General features: G+C 46.4%; 1 protein-coding gene across 2 annotated transcripts in view; it reads left to right on the plus strand.

Annotated features, from left to right (window-relative positions):
• The window catches only part of abhd14a (abhydrolase domain containing 14A), a 37,206-nt gene extending 28,191 nt beyond the window's left edge, over positions 1-9,015 (plus strand). For both annotated transcript variants that reach the window (XM_070895838.1, XM_070895837.1), the window contains exon 5: positions 8,643-9,015. In XM_070895838.1, coding sequence (XP_070751939.1) covers positions 8,643-8,825 — 183 coding nt within the window. In that variant the 3' untranslated portion in view covers positions 8,826-9,015. The remainder of the gene's footprint in view (positions 1-8,642) is intronic.
• Positions 9,016-20,419: the final 11,404 nt, after the last annotated feature.

The following is a 20,419-nucleotide window of genomic DNA, read 5'->3' on the forward strand; positions in this document are numbered from 1 at the left end:
CAACTCCACTTCCCTGCCCGCTCCACATACCCCTTGATTCCCTTATCATACAAAAATTGTCCATCTCCACCTTAAATATATTCAAAGACCCAGCCTCCACAGCTTTCTGGGGTAGAGAATTCCAAAGATTCACGACCGTCTGAGAGAAAAAATTCCTCCTCATTTCTGTTTTAAATGGGCGACCCCTTATTCTGAAACTATGCCCCCTAGTTCTAGATTCTCCCGTAAGGGGAAACATTCTCTCTGCATCTACCCTGTCAAGCACCCTCAGAACCTTATATGTTTCAATAAGATCACCTCTCATTCTCTAAACTCCAAGGAGTATAGGCCCAACCTGCTCAACCTTTCTTCATATGACCACCCCTTCATCTCAGGAATCAACCTCGTGAACCTTCTCTGAACTGCCTCCAATGCAAGTATATCCTTCCTTAAATAAGGAGGCCAAAACTGTATGCAGTACTCTAGGTGTGGTCTTACCAAAGTTGGAGCAGGACTTCCCTACTTTTAAACTCCATTTCCCTTGCAATAAAGGCCAGCATTCCATTTGCCTCCCTGATTACTTGCTATATACCTGCATGCTAACTTTTTACGTTTCATGTACAAGAACCCCCAGATCCTCTGTACCACAACATTTTGTAATAGCTCCCCATTTAAATAATAATTTGCGTTTTTATTTTTCCTGCTAAAGTGGATAACCTCACATTTTCCCATATTATACTCCATCTGCCAAATTTTTGCCCACTCACTTAACCCGTCTATATCCCTTTGTAGATTCTTTGCATCCTCCTCACAAGTTGCTTTTCCACCCATCTTTGTATCATCAGCAAATTTGTCTACATTACACTCGGTCCCTTCATCCAAGCCATTAATATAAATTGTAAATAGTTGAGGACCCAGCATGATCCCTGCAGCACCCCACTAGTTACTGTTTGCCAACCAGAAAATGACCCATTTATCCCGACTCTCTGTTTTCTGTTAGTTAGCCAATCCTCTATCCATGCTAATATATTACCCCCAACTCCGTGAACTTTTATCTTGTGCAGTAACCTTTGTGTAGCACCTTATCGAATGCCTTCTGGAAATCCAAATATACGACATCTACTGTTTCCCCTTATCCACCCTGCTTGTTACGTTCTCAAAGAACTCCAGCAAATTTGTCAAACATGATTTCCCTTTCAGAAAACCATGCTGACTCTGCTTGACTGTATTATGATTTTCTAAATGTCCTGCTACTGCCTCCTTAATGATGGACTCCAGCATTTTCCCAACGACTGATGTTAGGCTAACTGGTCTATAGTTTCCTGCTTTCTATCTGCCTCCTTTTTTAAATAGGGGCGTTACAGTTGCGGTTTTCCAATCCACTGGGACCTCCCCAGAATCTAGGGAATTTTGGTAGATTACAGCCAATGCATCCACTATCTCTACAGCCACTTCTTTTAAGACCCCAGGATGTAAGCTATCAGGTCCAGGGGACTTGTTTGCCTAGTACTTTATCTCTAGTGATAGTGATTGTTTTAAGTTCCCCCCACAATAGCGCCTTGATTATCAATTATTGGGATGTTTTTAGTGTCCTCTACCGTGAAGACCGATGCAAAATATTTGTTCAAAGTCTCCGCCATTTCTCTGTTGCCCAAGTGCCGTAACCTATAAAGCTACGGACCAAGAGCTGGAAAGTGGGATTAGGCTGGATAGCTCTTTGTCGGCTGATGCGTACTCCTTCTGTTTGTAAATTTCTATCGTTCTATTTCCCTCTTTTTTTCTTCTTTTCTCTTTACCCCACCTCGGCTCCTCTTGTCGTCATGATTCCTTTCATTTCTCCCCTTTCGGTTATTCTGGCCCCCTAAATCCCCACTCCAACCCTTCATCACTCCTCGACGTTCCTACTCTCCTGCCACTGTCCCAGACTTGACTCCTCCTTAGATAACACTACTGCTTCCCTCTGCCTCTTTCAGCATCCTGCGAAGGGCCCATCAAGGTACTTATGGCGCTCTCCTTATGACCAGCAACCCCAACTGTCTCATCCAACCCTTTCACCGACTTTCCCACCCAATGCATTCATTGGGGACTTATCTCGTCAATCTCTTTATCATCCCACTCACCCCTCCCAGCTCTGACCCTGTGGACCCTGCCAGCGGATCAGCTATCACCGCCCTCTCCGCATCTGCCTCCAGCATATCCCTTCACTTGTGAACAAGGCCCTTGCCATCCATGAACTTATAGAAACATAGAAAAATAGGAGCAGTAGTAGACCATTCGGCCCTTCGAGTCTGCACCACCATTCAATATGATCCTGGCTAATCCTCTATCTCAACACCATATTTCTGTTTTTTCCCCATACCTCTTGATGCCTTTTGTTTCTAGAAATCTATCTATCTCCCTGTTAAATATATTCAGTGACTTGGCCTCCACAGCCTTCTGTGGTAGAGAATTCCACAGGTTCACCGCCCTCTGAGTGAAAACATTTCTCCTCATCTCGGTGCTAAATTTCCTACTCCGTATCCTGAGACTGTGACCCCTTGTTCTAGACTTCCCAGCCAGGGGAAATATCCTCGCTGCATCCAGTCTGTCCAGCTCCGTCAGAATTTTATATGTTTCAATGAGATCCCCTCTCATTCTTCTAAACTCTAGTGAATATAGGCCCAGTCGACCCAATCTCTCCTCATACGACAGTCCTGCCATCCCAGGAATCAGTCTGGTGAACCTTCGCTGCACTCCCTCTATGGCAAGTATATCCTTTCTTAGGTAAGGAGACCAAACCTGCACACAATACTCCAGGTGCAATCTCACCAAGGCCCTGTATAACTGTAGTTAGACATCCTTGCTCCTGTACTCAAATCCTCTTGCAATGAAGGCCAACATACCATTTGCCTTCCTAACTGCTTGCTGCACCTGTATGTTTGCTTTCTCAACAAAAGACTTTGTCAAAATTGTTCCAAGTCTCGCACACCGTTCATTTTGTGACTTTCCAAGTGCTCTTTTCAAAGGTCTCTTTCCTGAGATTGAGCACCGTTCAGCAAAGTATCACTTTTCGGGCGCTTTCAAAGTGTACCCGCTGTCGTAAAAATGTTCTGAAAATCGTGTTCCCGAAAATCTCCGGGCACCCCGCCAACCCCCAAGGACAGAAATGACAAGTGTCAATGATTGGTGTACAAGGACACCCAGGTCCCTCTGTACATCGACACTTCCCAAGCCATCACCATTTAAATAATACTTTGTCTTTATGTTTTTGCTACCAAAGTGGATAACTTCACATTTATCCACATTATACTGCATCTGCCATGTGTTTGCCCACTCACTGAACCTATCTAAATCACCTTGCATCGTCTTTGCATCCTCCTCACAACTCACAATCCCACCTAGTTTTGTGTCATCAGCAAACTTGGAAATATTACATTTGGTTCCCTCATCCAAATCATTTATATATATATTGTGAATAGCTGGGGCCCAAACACTGATCCCTGTGGTATCCCACTAGTCACTGCCCGCCACCCCGAAAAAGATCAGTTTATTCCTACTCTCTGTTTCCTGTCAGTTAACCAATTTTCAATCCATGCCAATACATTACCTGCAATCCTATGTGCTTTAATTTTGCACACTAACCTCTTAATTTATCAAAGGCCTCCTGAAAATCCAAATACACTACATCCACTGGTTCTCCCTTATAACTATTCAGTTACATCCTCAAAAAATTGCAGTAGGTTTGTCAAACATGATTTTCCTTTCATAAATCCATGTTGACTTTGATATCCAAGTGTCTATCTATATCTATAGAATTTTGGAAGATGACAACCAATGCATCTACTATTGCCATGGCTACCTCTTTTAGTACTCTGGGTTGCAAATCATCAGGCCCTGGGGATTTATCTGCCTTCAGTCCCATTAGTTTCTCCAGCACTATTTTCTTACTAATAATCATTTCCTTTAATTCCTCTTGGTACCCTAGTATTTCTGAGGTGTTATTTGTGTCCTCCTCCGTGAAGACAGAACTGAAGTATTTATTTAATTGTTCTGCTGTTTCCTTGTTTCCCATTACAAATTCTCCCATTTCTGTCTGTAAAGGACCTTATTATGGATGATTGCATCAACATCATAGAAACATAGAAATATAGAAAATAGGTGCAGGAGTAGGCCATTCGGCCCTTCGAGCCTGCGCCTCCATTCAATAAGATCATGGCTGATCATGCAACTTCAGTACCCCTTTCCTGCTTTCTCTCCATAGCTCTTGATCCCTTTAGCCAAAAGGGCCACATCTAACTCCCTCTTGAATATATCCAATGAACTGGCATCAACAACTCTCTGCGGTAGGGAACTCCACAGGTTAACAACCCTCTGAGTGAAGTTTCTCCTCATCTCAGTCCTAAATGGCCTACCCCTTATCCTTAGACTGTGTCCCCTGGTTCTGGACTTCCCCAACATCGGGAAATTTCTTCCTGCATCTAACCTGTCCCGTCACGTCAGAATTTTATATGTTTCTATGAGATCCCCTCTCATCCTTCTAAACTCCAGTGAATAAAGGCCCAGTTGATCCAGTCTCTCCTCATATGTCAGTCCAGCCATCCCGGGAATCAGTCTGGTGAACCTTCGCTGCACTCCCTCAATAGCAAGAATGTCCTTCCTCAGATTAGGAGACCAAAACTGAACACAATATTCCAGGTGAGGCCTCACCAAGGCCCTGTACAACTGCAGTAAGACCTCCCTGCTCCTATACTCAAATCCCCCAGCTATGAAGGCCTTGATGGAAATCTAGCTCACGGGTGATGACACCTTTCTCCCAATGAAGCCTCCCCGCCTGTCCTTACCTTCCATCACTTGCCCTGCCCAGACTGCCGCAGTGGTGGTGTGGCTCTCCTCACCTTGGTCTGTCCCGATACTCCTCCGACACTTTCTCATCCTTTGAGCATTTCACCTTGTTCCATCCCTCTTGCTTCCTTTAAAATCCTCGTTCCCTACCTCCCACCTAAATACCACGTAAAGCTTCTCACCTAGATATCCTCACTGCTTTCCTCCCTCAGCTTCTGCACCGATTCAATCTCCATACTCTCTCTCCTCAATTCACTGTCCTCCTATCCTCCCTCAATCTCTCCCTCTGTATAAACTCCCCTACCCCATATTCACGACCACACCCTCAACATTGCCATCTCACGTGGCCTCTCTACTCCTCTGGTGTCAATCACAGATAAAGCCATCTCTGATCGCTTCCTTGCATCGCTCTCCAGCCACATCCCCCTTCCCCCTCCCAACCCCACTTCCTTCTATGTCTGACCCGGGAAAAAACTCTCCCTCAACTCACTTACAATGGTGCTTTCAAATTCCCAACTGTCCAGCAATGTTCCCTTTCATCTGTGCGACCACATAGTGCTCCCGGGATCCTGCGAGCCAGCTTGCTAGCTTTTCAATGCAAAAACCGCGCATTCACGGTACAGGTTGGACCTCTCTTATCTGGGACTCCCTTATCCGGCACCACCCCTCGTCCGGCATGATTCTGGTGGCCGGGGACACATACGCAGAACACGGCCGACCTCCACCCTGATTTTGGGGCCCGCCCACACTCTGCCTGCTGGGGCTCAGTGACACTCGACCCTAAGCTCTGGAATCCCCTGCCTAAACCTCTCCGCCTCTCTACCCCTCTTTCCTCCTTTAAAGATCCTTAAAACCTACCTCTTTGACCAAGCTTTTGGTCATCTGCCGTACTTTCTTCTTGTGTGGCTCGGTGTCAAATATTTTTGTTTTGTCTCATAACACTGCTGTGAAGCGCCTTGGGACGTTTTACTATGTTACCGGTGCTATATAAATGCAAGTTGTTGTTATTGATTTGATCGAAGTTTTCACGATTGGGTAGATAGAGAGAAACTATGTCCGTTGGTTGGGGAGTTTAGGACTAGGGAACATAGCCTAAAGATTAGAGGCAGACCTTTCAGGAGTAAAGTTAGGAAACACTTCTACACACAAAGGTTTGGAACTCTCTTCCACAAAAGGCAATTGATGCGAGATAAATTGTTAATATTAAATCTGGGAGTGATAGATTTTTGTTAACCAAAGGTATTAAGGGACTTGAGGAAAATATGTCCCTATTAAAACCATTACTCTCTCTCACCCTGGTACAACCCTCATCTTCGCTCCCTCAAGTCCAAGGGGCACAGACTTGAACGGATATGGCGGACAACTGGTTTAGCCATTCACCGCAGATCCTACTCTTGTCTACAAAAACTGCTCACTATTCCAGGATCATTCTGGAATGCAAAGATAACACCCGGCTACTATTCTCCACTGCTACCCGTCTCCTTAAACCCCTCTCCCCTGTCTCCATCACACTCGCCTCCAACAACAAGTGTGAGGAGCTCATGGACTTCTTTGTCTCAAAGATTGCGACTATCCAATCAGCTGCCTCTGCGAGTTCCCTTCCTTCCCCTAGCCCACCGGGCCAAACTTCCTCTGTGGCCCCCCACTGCCCAAGCCCTAAACTCGCATCTTTCTCTAGTTTGTCTCTGATCTCCCCTCTTGATCTCTCCACCCTCATCCTGTCCGTGAGACTCACTTCCTGCTCCCTTGACCCTATTCCCACTAAACTGGTGACCACCCAACTTCCTTTTTTGACTCCCATGTTAGCTGACATTGTTAACGGTTCTCTGTCCTCAGGTACTGTCTCCCTCTTCCTCAAATCTGCCGTCATCACCCCTCTCCTCAAAAAACCAACCCTTGACCCCACTGTGCTTGCTAGCTACCGCCCCATCTCCCAACTCCCTTTCCTCTCCAAAGTCCTTGAACGTGTTGTCACCTCCCAAATCCGTGACCATCTTTCCCGCAATTCCATGTTTGAATCCCTTCAATCAGGTTTCCGCCCCTGTCACATCACCAAAACGTGTCTCATCAAAGTTACAAATGACATCCTTTGTGACTGTGACTGTGGTAAACTATCCCTCCTCGTCCCCCTGGACCTGTCTGCAGCCTTTGACACAGTTGACCATTCCATCCTCCTCCACCATCACCCAGCTGGGTGGGACTGCACTCGCCTGGATCCATTCTTATCTATCTAATCGTAGGCAGAGAATCACCTGCAATGGCTTCTCTTCCCGCTCCCGCATCATTATCTCTGGTGTCCCCCAAGGATCTATCCTTGGCCCCCTCCTAGTTCTCATCTATATGTTGCCCCTCAGCAACACCATCCGAAAACACAGCATCAGTTTCCACATGTACGCTGATGACACCCAGCTCTACCTTCAAACCCACTTCTCTCGACCCCTCCATGGTCTCTAAATTGTCAGACTGCTTGTCCGACATCCAGTACTGGATGAGCAAAAATTTGCTCTAATTAAATATTGGGAAGACCGAAGCCATTATCTTTGGTCCCCACCACAAACTGCGTTCCCTAGCCACCGACTCCATCCCTCGCCCTAGCAACTGTTTGAAGGTGAACCAGACTGTTCACAACCTAGGTGTCATATTCGACCCTGAAATGAGTTTCCAGCCACATATCCGCGGCATAACTAAAATCGCCTTTTTCCACCTCCGTAACATTGCCTGTCTCCGCCCCTGTCTCAGCTCTTCTGCTGCTGAAACCCTCATTCATGTCTTTGTTACCTCGAGACTTGACAGCTCCAACTCACTCCTGGCTGGCTTCCCACATTCTGCACTGTAAACTTGAGGTCATCTAAATCTCGGCAGCCCGTGTCCTAACTCGCACCAAGTTCCGCTCACCCATCACCCGTGTCGCTGACCTACATTGGCTCGCGGTTAAACAACGCCTCGATTTCAAAATTCTCATCCTTGTTTACAAATCCCTCCATGGCTTCGCCCCTCACTATCTCTCTAATCTATTTCAGCCTCACAACTCCACGAGATGTCTGCGCTCCTCAAATTCTGCCCTCTAGAGCATCCCCGATTAAAACTGCTCAATCATCGGTGGCTGTGCCTTCAGCTGTCTGAGCCCTAAGCTCTGGAACTCCCTTCCTAAACCTCTCCGCCTCTCTGCCTCTTCTTAAAACGCTCCTTAAAACCTACCTCTTTGACCAAGCTTTTGGTCATCTGCTGTAATTTCTTCTTATGTGGCTCTGTGTCAAATGTATCTGTTTTGTCTTGTAACACTCCTGTGAAGTGCCTTGGGACGTTTTACTACGTTAAAGGCGCTATATAAATACAAGTTGTTGTTGTTGAAAAGGTAGGTATATGGAGTTAGGTCACAGATCTGCCATAATCATATGAATGGCGGAACAGGCACGAGGGGCTACTGTTCCTATGATGTTTGCTTCTATTCAGCAGAATACAACTTAAGATTGTTGTATTTTATTATTCAAAAATGCCAGTTCCACATTGAACCTCTGCAGTGGAGAATGTAGGTTGGTGTTGCATGGCTCGACCGCTCTGGGACCATGCGTCAGCGATAGTGAGGTCAGTTTGCAAACGGATTATTTGGTCATTTATCTCATTGTTGTCTATGTCCAAATTGACTGCTCTGTTTCCTATGTTACAACAGTGACCACACTTTAAAAGTACTTCATTAGTTGTAATGTACTTTGGACGTCCTGAGGTTGTGAGCGGCACTATAGAAATGGGGTGCGTCCTTTCTCTGTATGTCTCAGCAGGATTGTGATGACAGAGGTGCGACTGTTTCACACTGGAAACTAAACCTGTGTTTTTGTTCACAGACCCCCACCCTGATTGTATTTGGAGAATTGGACACAAACCTGGGTATGCAGTCCCTGAAGAATTTCAGGCACCTTCCGCATCGCACTGCCTTCAAAATACCAGCAGCACATCACGCGTGTTACCTCGATGAGCCACACAAGTTCCATAACGCTTTACTGGACTTCCTAACTAGATTTCAGTGACGCGAGTACTCTACTCTATGGTGCAGCATGTCCTTGCCAATCGGTCCAGACAGCACTAAGCTAGCCACCTCAGCCGTTGAATTTATTAACTTTTTCTGTTCTTAAGGAGAGAGGCTCTGCAACTTGGACCCATTTGAAAATAAAACTCTAAAGAATTCAGATTACAATTTTAATAAAACATTTTCCTGTCTGTGAAGTTCCAGTATTGATTAATAAAAGCTGAAAAATTGGAAAAAAATTCTGAGTTTAAAATACAAAATGCAGTTGTGTGCTGAATGGGTGACACACCGTTTGGTGTGGTACCGACACACAGAGCAGACAGGCCCAGGCTCCATCCCCGGCCTGTGCTGAGTGTCTCACTGAGCCCCACACGGAGCAGGCAGGGCCCAGGCTCCATCCCCGGCCTGTGCTGAGTGTCTCACTGAGCCCCACACGGAGCAGGCAGGGCCCAGGCTCCATCCCCGGCCTGTGCTGAGTGTCTCACTGAGCCCCACACGGAGCAGGCAGGGCCCAGGCTCCATCCCCGGCCTGTGCTGAGTGTCTCACTGAGCACCGTACGGAGCAGGCAGGGCCCAGGCTCCATCCCCGGCCTGTGCTGAGTGTCTCACTAAGCACCACACGGAGCAGGCAGGGCCCAGGCTCCATTCCCGGCCTGTGCTGAGTGTCTCACTGAGCCCCACACGGAGCAGACAGGGTCCAGGCTGCATTTCCGGCCTGTGCTGAGTGTCTCACTGAGCCCCACACGGAGCAGGCAGGGCCCAGGCTCCATCCCCGGCTTGTGCTGATTTCAGCCAAGTGGGGGGCAGTAAAAATGCTTGCGAGTAATTCCAGCATTCTTGCCTTATGGAGTGGAAAATGTGTTCAGTCTTCCTTTTCCCAATTATTATCCAGTGATTCTTACCAAAGGACCCATTTCCTGCCATGACTACATTTTGGAGAATGAGAATTTATTTTTCAAACTTTAAAAAAAGAAAATAAAACACATTAGTATCATTAAAATCGCTCCATCTTCTCCTTTTAATTGAAAGGTTCTCTGTGCCTGATATCTGTGGCAGCTTGTCACACTGACAGCTGGAGTTACAAGCTCAGGCCACCATTTTATTTGTTTTTTGCCCCACAAATCTGCTCAACATACTTTCTGAAATAATTTAATTCGCCATTTCCCACTCAGTAACAAAATTCAAATATTCACAATAAGGGTTTAAACAAGTATCAAAATAAATTGATATTTCACAATAGATGGTCTATCATATTGTCTTTTAATGCGTTCATTAAAACTTTTAAGTTGAAGACCGAAGGCTTGGACTTGATATTTTTCCCCAGAGCCTGGATGCTGTGAGCTGAATTTGGATTGATACAATGTATCTCATTTCCCACCAGCACCAATCAGCTGTACCTTATATTTTAAAGTTGTTTTGTGCTCTATAAACTTCAGCTGAGAGAGAGACTTCCCTCATGCTAATCTGCTGTTAGACAAAAATGAATTTTGAAGCCAACTAATTATTTCACTGTGTTTTGTTTGAAAAAGTAAATGTTATTGCTTATATCTGAAAGATAGAGAATCGGTGTCTTTCATAGCAACTTATAAATAGGCCATTCAGCCCCTCCAATCCTGTTTTGCTATTCAATTAGATCATGTTCGATCTGGACCTCAACTCCATTTATCCGCCATTACCCCAGATCCGTACCGAACACAAATCTATTGATCTCAGTCTTGAAAGTTTCAACTGACCCCCAGCATCCATAACAACAATTTGCATTTATATAGCGCCTTTAACGTAGACCTCACCAAAGTCAAGAATTACATTTTCTGCAACTGTAACAGTGGTGCATTATCGCTCCTTGTCATCACTGCAGACTTCGATGTGGGTGATCATACTATTCTTCTCCACCGACCAGCTCTGTGCGATTGCCTCGTGTGGTTCTATCTTACCCAGCCAATCCTAGGAATAGCATCTCCACCAATCACGCGGTGTTCCTGCTCTATGTGACTCAGTACACACGAGGCGCTTCATAGGAGCAGGAGTGTTATCAAACATAATTTGACAGAAGGAGATATTTGGATAGATGACCAAAAGCTTGATCAAAGAGGTAGGTTTTAAATAAAGAAAAAACGACTTGGATTCATATAGCGCTTTTCACGACCGCTGGACATCTTGAGAAGCGCTTTACAGCAAATGAAGTACTTTTGAAGTGTAATGTAGGAAACGCGGATCCAATTTGCGCACAGCAAGCTCCCACAAACAGCAATGTGATAATGACCAGATAATTTGTTTTTGTTATGTTGACTGAGGGATAAATACTGGCTGGATATCGCCTCTGCTCTTCTTCAAAATAGTGTCATGGGTTCTTTTACGTTCACCCGAGAGAGCAGACGGGGCCTCGGTTTAGCGTCTTATCCGAAAGAAGGCACCTCCGACAGCGCAGGACTCCCTCAGCACTGCACTGGGAGTGTCAGCGTAGATTTATGTGATCAAGTCCCTGGAGTGGGACTTGAACCCACAACCTCCTGACTCAGAGGCGAGTGTGCTACCCACTGAGCCACTGCTGACCCAAAAGCAGTGTCTTAAAGGAGGAGAGGTGGAGAGGTTTAGGGAGGGAATTCCAGAGCTTAGGGCCCAGACATCTGAAGGCACAGCCACCAGTGATGGAGCGATTAAAATCGGAGATCCACAAGAGGATAGAATTGAAGGAGCGCAGAGAGCCACAGACTTGGGGAGAGAGTTTCATATTTCTACAAGCCTTTGTGTGGAAAAAGTGCTCCTGATTTCCTTCCTAAATGGCCTAGTTCTAAATTAAAAGATTATGTCCCCTTGGTCTGAATTCCCACATGAGAAGAAATAGTTTCTCTGTACTGAACCTATTGAATTCCTTTATCATTTTAAAGAACTCTATTAGATTGCCCCTCAACTTTCTGAACTCATTCTAAAATGTTTTTTAAAAAATACTTGAACTTTGACAAACAGAGTCTTCGAGGAAAATGTACAGGAAGAGAGGTGGAGGAAGCAGAGGGCAAAATATGTTGAGGGTAAGGGGCCCTTTGGCAGCCATTCTGCCGCCATTCTGAGAATATTCTGTCTTCGCATTTTTGCCCCCAAAGTGGATAACCTCACATTTATCCACATTATACTGCATCTGCCATGCATTTTCCCACTCACCTAACCTGTCCAAGTCACCCTGCAGCCTCTTAGCATCCCCCTCACAGCTCACACTGCCACCTAGTTTAGTGTCATCTGCAAACTTGGAGATATTACATTCAATTCCTTCATCTAAATCATTGATGTATATTGTAAATAGCTGGGGTCCCAGCACTGAGCCCTACGGCACTCCACTAGTCACTGCCTGCCATTCTGAAAAGGACCCGTTTATCCCGACTCTCTGCTTCCTGTCTGCCAACCAGTTCTCTATCCACATCAGTACATTACCCCCAATACCATGTACTTTAATTTTGCACACCAATCTCTTGTGTGGGACCTTGTCAAAAGCCTTTTGAAAGTCCAAATACACCACATCCACTGGTTCTCCATTGTCTACTCTACTAGTTACATCCTCAAAAAATTCTAGAAGATTTGTCAAGCATGATTTCCCTTCATAAATCCATGCTGACTTGGCCCAATCCTGTCACTGCTTTCCAAATGCGCTGCTATTTCATCCTTAATAATTGATTCCAACATTTTCCCCACCACTGATGTCAGGCTAACTGGTCTATAATTGCCCGCTTTCTCTCTCCCTCCCTTTTTAAAACTTGGTGTTACATTAGCTGCCCTCCAGTCCATAGGAACTAATCCAGAGTCGATAGACTGTTGGAAAATGATCACCAATGCATTCACTATTTCTAGGGCCACTTCCTTAAGTACTCTGGGATGCAGACTATCAGGCCCCGGGGATTTATCGGCCTTCAATCCCATCAATTTCCCTATCCAATCCAAATCATCTAGAATGCTGCCAATATCACAATAAAGGATGAGCCAGTAGAGAAATTGGATAGGACAAAAATAGATAAAGAGGAGGTACTTAAGAGTCGACAGCGCTCAAAGTAGAAAAGTCACTCACTCCGGAAGAGATGCATGCTAGGTTACTGAGTGAAGTAAGGGTGGAAATTGCAGAGGCTCTGACCACAATCTTACAATCCTCCTTAGGGGTGGTGCCGGAGGACTGGAGGATTGCAAATGTGACACCCCTGTTCAAAAAAAGGGGAAACTACAGGCCAGTCAGCCTAATGCTGATGGTGGAGGAACTTTTAGAGACAATAATCTGGAAAAAAAATGAGTTGTCAATTGAATAAATATGGGTTAATAAATGACAGCCTATGCTGAATTGTTAAAGGCAAATCGTGTTTGACTAATTTGATTGAGTTCTTTGATGAAGTAATGGAGGGTAGTGCGGTTCATGTTGTGTATGGACTTTCAAAAGGTGTTTGACAAAGTACAGGTTGAGTGTTTGAAATTCAGAATGCGCCAAAATCTGGATCCGTGGCTGGGTCGTCCAGAATCCGTAAAATGTTCCGAAATCCGGACATTTTTTTAAACGGATTATCAATGCAAGTTGGACCTAGGGAGGGGGGAAAACACCCTTCCCCAAAAATTCCAAAAAACAAAAAATAAAACTTTACAAAACATTCTTAAAACTCTTACCTCCTAAATCGCTGAAAAAGAATTTTAAACTAAAAACTTTAACTTACCTTTTTTGCAGATCTTCAACGCAGGTTTGTTCCGGCCGCTGACCCCTGATACGGAGCCCCCGACCCCTGACCCGCAGTCAACACTGCCGAACCTGGAACTGTCGCCCTGCCCCCCGCCCCCCCCACCCCGCCCCCTTACCTCAGCCCAGGTGTTTCAGGATTTGGGACGCTCAACCTGTACCATGTAATAGACTTGTCAGCAAAATTGAAGCCCATGGAGCAGTGGTTGTTTTTCAGACTGGAGGAAGGTATACAGTGGTGTTCCCCAGGGGGGTGATGTTGGGATCGCTGATCCTTTTGATATACATAAATGACCTGGACTTGGGTTGAGGGGTCATGATTTCAAAGGTTGCAGATGACACAAAGCTTGGAAATACAGTAAACAGTGAGGAGGATAGTAGTAGACCAGGAGGACATTTTCTACAACAGCAAAACCAACTTGTATTTACATAGCGTCTTTAATGTAATAAAATGTCCCAAGGCGCTTCACAGGACGGTTATAAGACAAAAGATTTGACACCGAGCCACATAAGGGAAAATTAGGACAGAAAGCTTGGTCAAAGAGGTAGGTTTTAAAAGCGTCTTAAAGGAGGAAAGAGAGGTGAAGAGGTTTAGGGAGGGAGTTCCAGAGCTTAGGGCCCAGGCAACAGAAGGCACGGCCACCAATGGTTGAGTGATTATAATCAGGGATGCTCAAGAGGGCAGAATTAGAGGAGCGCAGACTTCTCGGGGGGGTTGTGGGGCTGGAGGAGGTTACAGAGATAGGGAGGGGCGAGGCCATGGAGGGATTTGAAAACACAGATGAGAATTTTGAAATCGAGATTTTAGAAACAATAATCAGGAACAAAATTAACAGTCACTTGTGTAAGTGCAGAGTAATTAAGGAAAACCAGCATGGATTTGTTAAAGGCAAATCATGTTTAACTAACTTGATCCGTTTTTTTGATGAGGTAACAGAGAGGGTTGATGAGGGCATTGCGGTTGACGTGGTGTACATGGATTTCCAAAAGGCGTTTGACAAAGTGCCACATAACAGGTTTGCCAGAAAAGTTGCAGCCTATGAAATAAAAGGGACAGTGGCAGCATGGATACGGAATTGTCTCAGTGACAGGAAACAAAGAGTAGTGATGAACGGTTGATTTTCGATCTGGAGGAAGTTATACAGTGGTGTTCCCCAGGGGCCGGTACTGGGACCACTGCTTTTCTTGATATATATTAATCACTTGTACATGGGTGTACAGGGCACAATTTCAAAATTTGTGGATGACACAAAACGTGGAAGTATAGTGAACAGTGAGGAGGATAGGGATAGACTTCAGGAAGACATAGACAGGCTGGTGGGATGGACAGATGAAATTTAACGCAGAAAAGTGTGAAGTGATGCATTTTGGTAGGAAGAATGAGGAGAGGATATATAAACTAAAGTGTACAATTCTCAAGGAGGTGCATGAACATAGGGGGATATAGGGGGATATAATATGGGGGTATGTGCACAAATCATTGAAGGGGGCAGGGCAGGCTGAGAAAGCGGTTAAAAAAGGTTATGGGATCCTGGGCTTCATGAATAGAGGCATAGAGTACAAAAGTGTGGAAGTTATGATGAACCGTATAAAACACTGGTTCGGCCTCAACTGGAGTACTGTGTCCAATTCTGGGCACCACACTTCAGGAAGGATGTGAAGGTCATAGAGAGGGTGCAGAAAAGATTTATGAGAATGATTCCAGGGATGAGGGACTTCAGTGACGTGGATAGACTGGAGAAGCTGGGGTTGTTCTCCTTGGAGCAGAGAAGGTTGAGAGGAGATTTGATCGAGGTGTTCAAAATCATGAGGGGCCTGGACAGAGTAGATAGAGAGAAATTGTTCCCATTGGTGGAAGAGTCGAGAACCAGAGGACACAGGTTTAAGGTGATTGGCAAAAGAACCAAAGGCAACATGAGGAAAAACGTTTTTACGCAGCGAGTGGTTAGGATCTGGAATGCACTGCCTGAGAGGATGGTGGAGGCAGACTCAATCGGGGCTTTCAAAGGGGAGTTGGATAAGTACCTGAAAGAAAAACATTTGCATGGCTACGGGGAAAGGGCGGGGGAGTGGGATTGGCTGAGGTGCTCTTGCAGAGACCTGGCACGGGCTCGACAGGCTGTAACCATTGATGATTCTATGAGGTGTTGCTTAACCGGGAGCCAATGTAGGTCAGCGAGTACAGGGGTGATGGGCGAATGGGACTTGGTATGAGTTAGAACATCGGCAGTCGAGGTTTGGATCACCTCTAGTTTACGTAGAGTAGAATGTGCCAGGAGTGCATTGGAATAATCAAGTCTAGAGGTAACAAAGGCATGGATGAGGGTTTCAGCAACAGATGAGCTGAGACAAGGGCAGAGACAAGCGATGTTACGGAGGTGGAAATAGGCAGTCTTAGTTATGCCGCTGATATGTGGCTGGAAGCTCATTTCAGGGTCCAATACGACACTAAGGTTGTAAACAGTCTGGTTCAGCCTCAGATAGGGAGAGGGATGGAGTCAGTGGCTAGGGAACGCTGTTTGTGGCGAGGACTGAAAACAATGGCCTCGGTCTTCCCAATAAGTTAATGCAGAGAAGTGTGGTGATGCATTTTGGAAGGAAATATGAGGAGAGGCAATATAAATTAAATAGTACAATTTTAAAGGGGTGCAGGAACAGAGAGACCTGGGAGTGTGTACACAAGTCTTTGAAGGTGGCAGGACCAGTTGAGAAGGCTGTTATTAAAGCAGATGGAATCTTTGGCTTTATAAATAGAGGCATAGAGGACAAACGCAAGAAAGTTATGTTAAACCTTTATAAATCACTAGTTCGGCTCCAGCTGGAGTATTATGGCCAATTCTGGGCACCGCAGTTTAGGAAGGATGTGAAGGCCTTAGAGAGGGTGCACGGGAGTTATTCCAGAATGGTACCAGGGATCTGGAGAGACGAGAGAAGATGGGATTGTTCTCCTTAGAGCAGAGGTTAAGGAGAAATTTCATTAAAAGTTTTGATAGAGTAGACAAGGAGAAACTGTTTCCACTGGCAGGAGGCTCAGTAACTAGAGGTCAAGATTTCAGATCATTGGCATAAAAGTGCAGGGCGAAAGTTAGGAGAGTTTATTTTACGCAGTGGGTTGTTATGATCTAGAATCCACCGCCTGATAGCATGGCCGAAGCAGATTCAATAAAAACTTTCAAAAAGGAATTGGATATATACTTGAAAAGGAGGAATTTATAGGGTTGTGGGGAAAGAGCAGGGAATGCAACAACTTGCATTTATAAAGCGCCTTTAATGAAGTAAAACATCCCAAGGTGCTTACAGGAGCAATTATCAAACAAAATTTGACACCAAGCCACCTAAGGAGATATTAGGACAGATGACCGAAAGCTTGGTCGAAGAGGTAAGTTTTAAGAAATGACTGAAAGGAGAGAGAGGTAGCGAGGTGGAGAGGTTTAGGGAGGGAATGCAGAGCTTAGGGCCCAGGCAGCTGAAGGCATGGCCACCAATGGTGGAGTGATTAAAATCGGGGACGCGGAAGAGGCCAGAATTGGAGAAGCGTAGAGACCTTGGAAGGATATGCAGATAAGGTTAGGTAACGTAGGATGGGAGGAAGCTTGTGTGAAGAATAAGCACTGGCATAGACCAGTGGGCCGAATGGCCAGTTCTGTGTTGGACATTCAATGTAATTCACTGCAGAATTCTTCTGTACTCATTGGTCACCATTGTAATCCACTACAGCCCAATCCACTGCAGTCCAGATACTGAAATACAGGACAACGGAATCCATCCCAACCCATCATTTCCTGATTATTGGAGGTGAGCGAAATCAAGTAGCAGTGGAGAATTACTTCCTGTTACATCATGGAGTTCAACCTCTGGTCTACAAATAATAACTTTACAAAGGAAAGAGGAAATCTTTTGACATTTCGAGCCGCAAAGAATTCAGTCCACTGGATTACATATTAGCGCAGAAAAAGTGGAACAGCATTGTCAGGCCCCGCCCCTGTCATTCCATCATGCCTTCTGGTGGAGGCGGGGCCCAGTGAAGGGCTCTCCCCTACAGCATTGGGGAGCTGGGGCGGAGATTTTCTTTTTACTCATTCCTGGGATGTTAGCGTCTTTGGCAAGGCCGGCATTTATTGCCCATCCCTAATTGCACTGCCCAGTGGTGAGCCGCCTTCTTGAACCGCTGCAGTCCGTGTGGTGAAGGTGCTCCCACAGAGCTGTTAGGGAGGGAGTTCCAGGATTTTGACCCAGTGACAATGAAGGAACGGCCGATATATTTCCAAGTCAGGATGGTGTGTGACTTGGAGGGGAACGTGGAGTGGTGGTGTTCCGATGCACCTGCTACCCTTGTCCTTCTAGGTGGTAGAGGTCGTGGGTTTGGGAGGTGCTGCCGAAGAAGCCTTGGCGAGTTGCTGCAGTGCATCTTGTAGATGGTACACACTGCAGACATGGTGCACCGGTGGTGGAGGGAGTGAATGTTGAAGGTGGTGGATGGGGTGTCAATCAAGCGGGCTGCTTTATCCTGGATGGTGTCGAGCTTTTTGAGTGTTGTTGGAGCTGCACTCATCCAGGCAAGTGCAGAGTATTCCTGACTTGTGCCTTGTAGATGATGGAAAGACTTTCGGGAGTCAAGAGGTGAGACACTCGCTACAGAATACCCAGCCTCTGACTTGCTGTTACAGCCACAGTATTTATGTGGCTGGTCAATGGTGACACCCCAGGATATGGATGGTGGGGATTCGGCGATTATAATCACGTTGAATGTTATGGGCAGGTGGCTAGACTCTCTCATTGCCTGGCACTATGTGGCGTGAATGTTACTTGCCATTTCTCCACGAAAGTCTGAATGACGTCCATATCATGCTGCATGTGGGCATAGACTGCTTCATCATCTGAGGAGTTGTGAATGGAACTGAACACTGTGCAATCATTAGCGAACATCTCCACTTCTGACCTTATGATGGAGGGAACGTCATTGATGAAGCAGCTGAAGATGGTTGGGCCTAGGACACTGCCCTGAGGAACTCCTGCAGCGATGTCCTGGGGCTGTGATGATTGACCTCCAACAACCACAACCATCTTCCTTTGTGCTAGGTATGACTCCAGCCAGTGGAGAGTTTTCCCCGATTACCATTGACTTCAATTTTACTAGGGCTCCTTGGTGCCACACTCGGTCAAATGCTGCCTTGATGTCGAGGGCAGTCACTCTCACCTCACCTCTGGAATTCAGCTCTTTTGTCTATGTTTGGACCAAGGCTGTAATGAGATCTGGAGCCGAGTGGTCCTGGCGGAACCCAAACTGAGCATCGGTGAACAAGTTATTCGTGAGTAAGTGCCCCTTAAAGGCACTGTCGACACCTTCCATCACTTGAGAGTAGACTGATGGGGCGGCAATTGGCAGGATTGGAATTGTCCTACTTGGAAGAGCCCCGTTCATTAGGTGTTTTTAAGTATCTGCACGGATTCCCAGGCCGACTGTGTTTCCTGCGGCCTGGAGTTTTCCTTGTTGCATGTATCTATGGAGTGTGAGGGGCGTCAGCCACTGTTCAGTTGTTTGAGAGGCTGCTCCTCTAAGTCTGGCTACATTTTAGTGCCATGCTCCTGATCTTTGTCCGCCCGGGGAGGGGCAAGTTGTGGGTGAGGGAGGGCCTCCTTGTGGCCTGGCCAAAATGGTAATGTATGGTTCCAGGATTGCATGAGTCCACGGGCGTGTTTCCTCTGCTCTTCTGTGGTCTTGTCGGTGGCCCTGGAGAGGGAGCATGCGGACTGCACTGGTACTGGTACGCTTGAGCCCACCGCAGGATACATCATCATCATGGGCAGTCCCTCAGAATCGAGGAAGACTGCTTCCACTCTTAAAATGAGTCCTTAGGTGGCTGAACAGTCCAATACAGGAATTACAGTCTCTGTCACAGGTGGGACAGACAGTCGTTGAAGGAAAGGGTGGGTAGGACTGGTTTGCCGCACACTCATTCCACTGCCTGCACTTGATTTCTGCATGCTCTCGGCGATGAGACTCAAGGTGCTCAGCGCCCTCCCGGATGCGCTTCCTCTATTTAGGGCGGTCTTTGGCCAAGGACTCCCAGGTGTCAGTGGGGATGTTGCACTTTATCAGGGAAGCTTTGAGGGCGTCCTTGTAACATTTCCTCTGCCCATCTTTGGCTCGTTTGCCGTGAAGGAGTTCCGAGTAGAGCGCTCGTGTCTGGCATGCGAACAATGTGGCCTGCCCAGCGGAGCTGGTCGAGTGTGGTCAGTGCTTCGATGCTGGGGATGTTGGCCTGGTCGAGGACATTAACGTTGGTGCATCTGTCCTCCCAGGAGATTTGTAGGAACTTATGGAGATATTGTTGGTGGTATTTCTCCAGCGACTTGAGGTGTCTACTGTACATGGTCCATGCCTCTGAACCATACAGGAGGGCAGGTATTACTACCGCCCTGTAGACCATGAGCTAGGTGGTGGATTTGAACTGGTCTTCGCACCCTCTTTTCCTCAGGCGGCTGAAGCCTGCACTGGCGCACTGGATGCGGTGTTGGATCTCGTTGTCAATGTCCACTCTTGTTGATAGTAGGATCCCGAGGTATAGGAAATGGTCCCCGTTGTCCAGGGCCGCGCCATGGATCTTGATGAGCTACAGAGGCTGAACTCCAGGACATGGTCAACGTGTTCACTGAGGCGTGGGCCTTACGCTAAACATCCGCAGGGAAGAGTGTGTGTGTCAGACTCAGGCAATATTAGAATGTAATTGTTTGATTATTGCAGTTTTTCCTGTGGCTCTGTTCATTGAACTTGGAGGTTTGGGTGCTGATGATGTCAGAGTCTCCCACATCCGGGAAGCCCGGGCTGCACCGTTACCGGGGCAACGCTGCCAGGGACGCCGGAAGTGGTGTTGTGGGCTCCGTGCCGCAGA

This window comes from Pristiophorus japonicus, chromosome 12 (assembly GCF_044704955.1).
Source record: "Pristiophorus japonicus isolate sPriJap1 chromosome 12, sPriJap1.hap1, whole genome shotgun sequence".
NCBI classification, from domain to species: Eukaryota; Metazoa; Chordata; class Chondrichthyes; family Pristiophoridae; genus Pristiophorus; species Pristiophorus japonicus.